The following is a 3,754-nucleotide window of genomic DNA, read 5'->3' as shown; positions in this document are numbered from 1 at the left end:
GTGCAGGGTACTTTCTTCCATATTATCTATATTTGATGGAGCATTTCATTATTTTTGATATCTCCCGTAATCATCTAACATGCAGTTTACCTAGCTCATCAATTCGCTCCTTCCTAATTTATTCAATCAACCTTTCGCACCCTAGGCTCTGGGAGAGGTTCATGCGGTTTTTCACTTGGTACTGTGCTTCGTAGTATATTTGGGTATCAATACGTTGTCATGCGGAATGGGCTCGACCTAAGATCGTATTCGTCCTGCCATACTCGACTGGTTGTCGTAAAGATCTTTCGCAGCGACTGTTGGAACTAGAAGTGTCTGTGGGCTTTTGACCTTTATATGCTGATTAACCCACGCCCTTTGTCTTTGGATGCTGCCTTGTGCGAAGGAAATAGCGTTCACAAACTCGCTATCCCACACAGCTTGACTAGCAGGCGATAATGCTGTGAGGTGACCTTCTATATAGGTTAAGAAGAGATCCAGCGATTGCAGAGCTGCTAGTGCCTCATACGGGTCCTTGGTTTCCTCGACTGCTGGAAAGACAGCTTTTCGCAGATACTGGGCAACTCTTCGACCGTATTGACGACTTCCGTGATATCTATCAATCACCGGTTTGAACTCATGCAAAACCTCTGTAGATAGGCGACGCATTACCTCCAGCCCACCCTGAACCTCCAAATCGTGGACTAAACGAGGTATCAAGTCCCTGTAGATTTCAAGTAGTATCTCAAGGCCCTCGTTTGTCGCTCCCATCCACAATTCGAGCCGTCGCACGGATTCCTTGTTGCCCATCTGACCTCCTTTTTCAGCAGCAGGCTCTGCCCTTTTCTTTGCCCCTCTCGACTCTTCGGACAGCTTCAGTGTGCTTTTCTTCAGCGTGATTGGCCTTCCCTCCCTCTATCTGGACACATTTCTCTATACGAACAGCTCCGGATTTGAACATAGGTTGCTTCGAGACAGGGTCCCATTGCTCTGTGATTAATCAGTAATCGAGGATTCGATGGACGATTGAGAACTCTGCGTCTTTACCGTGCGTTAACTCATTTGCTGCGCGTGCCCTGTCATCCGTGGCATCAAAGTAGCCAAAATGAAACGGAATGAAGACGTGGCCCTCACTTATGTCACCTATAGCAACTGGTAATTCAAGACTGCCGCGTCGCGATTTGACCACGACCATTTCTCCATCCACGAGATGCAGGCTGTCTGCATCTGTATTAGAGATCTGAATGACAGGTTCGGGGTATGCCTCCTGCAACCGCTTAGAGCGGCCAGTCTTTGTACGTGTATGAAATTGGTAGACATTGCGGCCAGTTGTGAGTCGCAGAGGGTATTGTTCATTGATTTCTTCAAACGGCGATTTGTAGTGGGCCGCTTTGAGGATGGCTCGCCCTGCAGGATTCATCGCTTGATATTGCGATTTTGTGAAAGGTGCACCTGTTTCGAGATCGTGCCCGTAGGATTCACAGTATTCCGTATCGGTGAAGAATTTGGCGTCGTCAAATAAACGTTCCTTGCCCTGAGGGTATACGCTGGTGCACGGCCATTGAATGCCCGAACCACCAGACAACTTCTGGTAAGTCATCTCGGTGCAGTCCAATGGGCGGCCATGAGACATCTTCCTCCATGCATTGAAAACCTCTTCGGGGCTGGTAAACGGGATTAGTGGCTTCCCATCTTTATCACGAAAGTCCATCCGCTTCGCGAAATCTAGCCATATGTCCATGTCGGCTTTGCTCTGGCCTGGCGATTCGACCGCTTTCTGGGATAAATGCACGGTCCGGTCAACGTTGGTAAAGCAACCTGTTTTCTCTCCCCACTGCGCAGCAGGAAGAACCACGTCTGAGATGGCAGCAGTTTCAGTCAAGAAAATGTCTTGGGTCACCACGAACAATTCCGGTTTGGTCAATAACTCCCGAACCTTCTGTAGGTGCGGCAGACTGACGAGAGGATTGGTGCCAGAAACCCAGAACATTTTGATAGAACCCTCGCTGATATATTTGAGCATATTTTCAACGTGCGTGGGTTGATTCCAGTGAGGGACCTTGATTGGCTCAATGTTCCATATATCGGCAATTTCTTGGATGTGCCTAGGGTTCTGGAAGTTTCGGAACCCAGGATACTCGCCGTCGCATCCAGCTTCCCGATTATTTTGGGCAGTGGGTTGTCCGTTCATCTGAAGAATGCCGCTTCCAGGTTTACCTATCAGGCCACGGAGCAGGTTGATGTTGTTGATCTGGCAAGCAGCGGCAGTCGCCTGGTTCGACTGGTACACTCCCTGTAGGGCAGTGGACAGGAGACTGGCAGCGGTTCCAATTATCTCTGTGGCCTGGTGGAGCTGCGAGACGGGGACGCCTGTGATTCTTTCCACGATGTCGGGTGTATACCGGTCCACAACCGTACGGAGATTTTCGAGCCCGACAACATGCTTTGAAACATAGTCTTCGTTGATCCACCCATTGGTAAACAGCAGATACTGCAGGCCGTTGAGTAAAGCAACATTTGTCCCGCTCTTCGGTGCCAGATGCACAGTCGCCTGCTTTGCTGTATCTGACCTTCTTGGATCCACGACAATGAGTTTGGGCGGTTGAGGTCCTTGTAGCCGATCTAGAACGCGGGACCATAAGACCGTTTGAGTGTGCGCCATGTTGTGGCCTACCAGGAAGAGGCAGTCCGTATAATCGATGTCACCGTAGGATCCCGGTTGGCCATCACTACCAAAGGATTCGCGCATGCTAGCTGCGGCCGTTGCAGTGCATAAACGAGTATTGCCGTCCCTGCTTAAAGTGTCAGCTTTTCAAGGCACCATTGCACTGCCGGCTCGCGGTGTCGTACATGTGCAGCGTATTGAGACCTGCCTTGCCTACCATAGCAAGGACGTAGTATTCTTCCAGAAACAGTTGCCCCGAGGTGTAAAAGCCAATGCCATGATTCGATAGGCGAGATTGAACCTCGTGCGCCTTGTCAACAATCAGTGACATGACCTCATCCCATGTTGCCCGTTCGAGTTTGCCGTTTCGGCGAATCAGCGGATATTTAAGGCGGTCGGCGTGGTTGATTGAGGCCCATCTGTATCAGGTCCTGAATAAGTCATTTCTCCCGTTGGATAATCCTCGTTGATGACTCACCCGTGCAAGCCCTTTGGACCTAGTCGTCCCTTATTCACGCGGTCCGAAACACGACCACGCACCCCAGTGACTTTGCCATCTCTCACGCCGATATCCATTCCGCATCCATTGCTGAAAACTTTGGTCAGTCATCGGGTGAACCATATATGGTCTGTCACAGCCGTCTTGAGCAACTACATACCTACAAAGCACACAGGCGCTTTGGACCCATTTTTCGGGCGGTTTGATAATATGGGCGTCGCATCGGCTTGGCCACTCATGCTTATATGGTGTACGAGCGCCCCAGACATTGTTAATGGAGTCGCGTGTTTCGTATCCCTGCGCATCCATACTTTTGTGTTTCGCCGCTGGGCGAAATGGCTGACTGAAGTTGTCAGATGGCTTGCATCCAAACCAAGATGTCGTAGGTAGCGTAGCCTGTGCAAAATGGTCTTCGTTGGTTGTTCTGACTCCAGATGTGGAGACTTGCACAATTGGCTTTTGCTGTTTGGCCTCTTATCGAGACGAGAAAATATCGAGACCGGGTCTGAGCGATTAACATCGATCAATTTGAAACGAAGTAATTACTGATCGGAGCACTGAATGGGATGACAACAGGCTTTTTTACCTAAGCAATTCGAATTGATTGTTCA

General features: G+C 49.8%; 1 protein-coding gene across 1 annotated transcript; it reads right to left on the bottom strand.

Annotated features, from left to right (window-relative positions):
- Positions 1 to 237: 237 nt before the first annotated feature.
- Positions 238 to 3,452, bottom strand: N7489_004876 (molybdopterin oxidoreductase family protein; the record flags this gene model as incomplete). The annotated part of the gene is made up of 6 exons (XM_056710628.1): positions 238 to 894; positions 923 to 969; positions 1,027 to 2,771; positions 2,830 to 3,063; positions 3,123 to 3,233; positions 3,304 to 3,452. The coding sequence occupies 6 exons, from the start codon at positions 3,450 to 3,452 to the stop codon at positions 238 to 240; spliced, it is 2,943 nt and encodes a 980-aa protein (XP_056569049.1).
- Between the last annotated feature and the right edge of the window lie 302 nt (positions 3,453 to 3,754).

The sequence above is a fragment of the Penicillium chrysogenum genome (assembly GCF_028827035.1).
Source record: "Penicillium chrysogenum strain IBT 35668 chromosome Unknown utg000002l_segment0_segment0, whole genome shotgun sequence".
Lineage (NCBI taxonomy): Eukaryota > Fungi > Ascomycota > Eurotiomycetes > Eurotiales > Aspergillaceae > Penicillium > Penicillium chrysogenum.
Note: the sequence above shows the minus strand (reverse complement) of the source record. Positions and strands in the feature narration are given on the sequence as shown.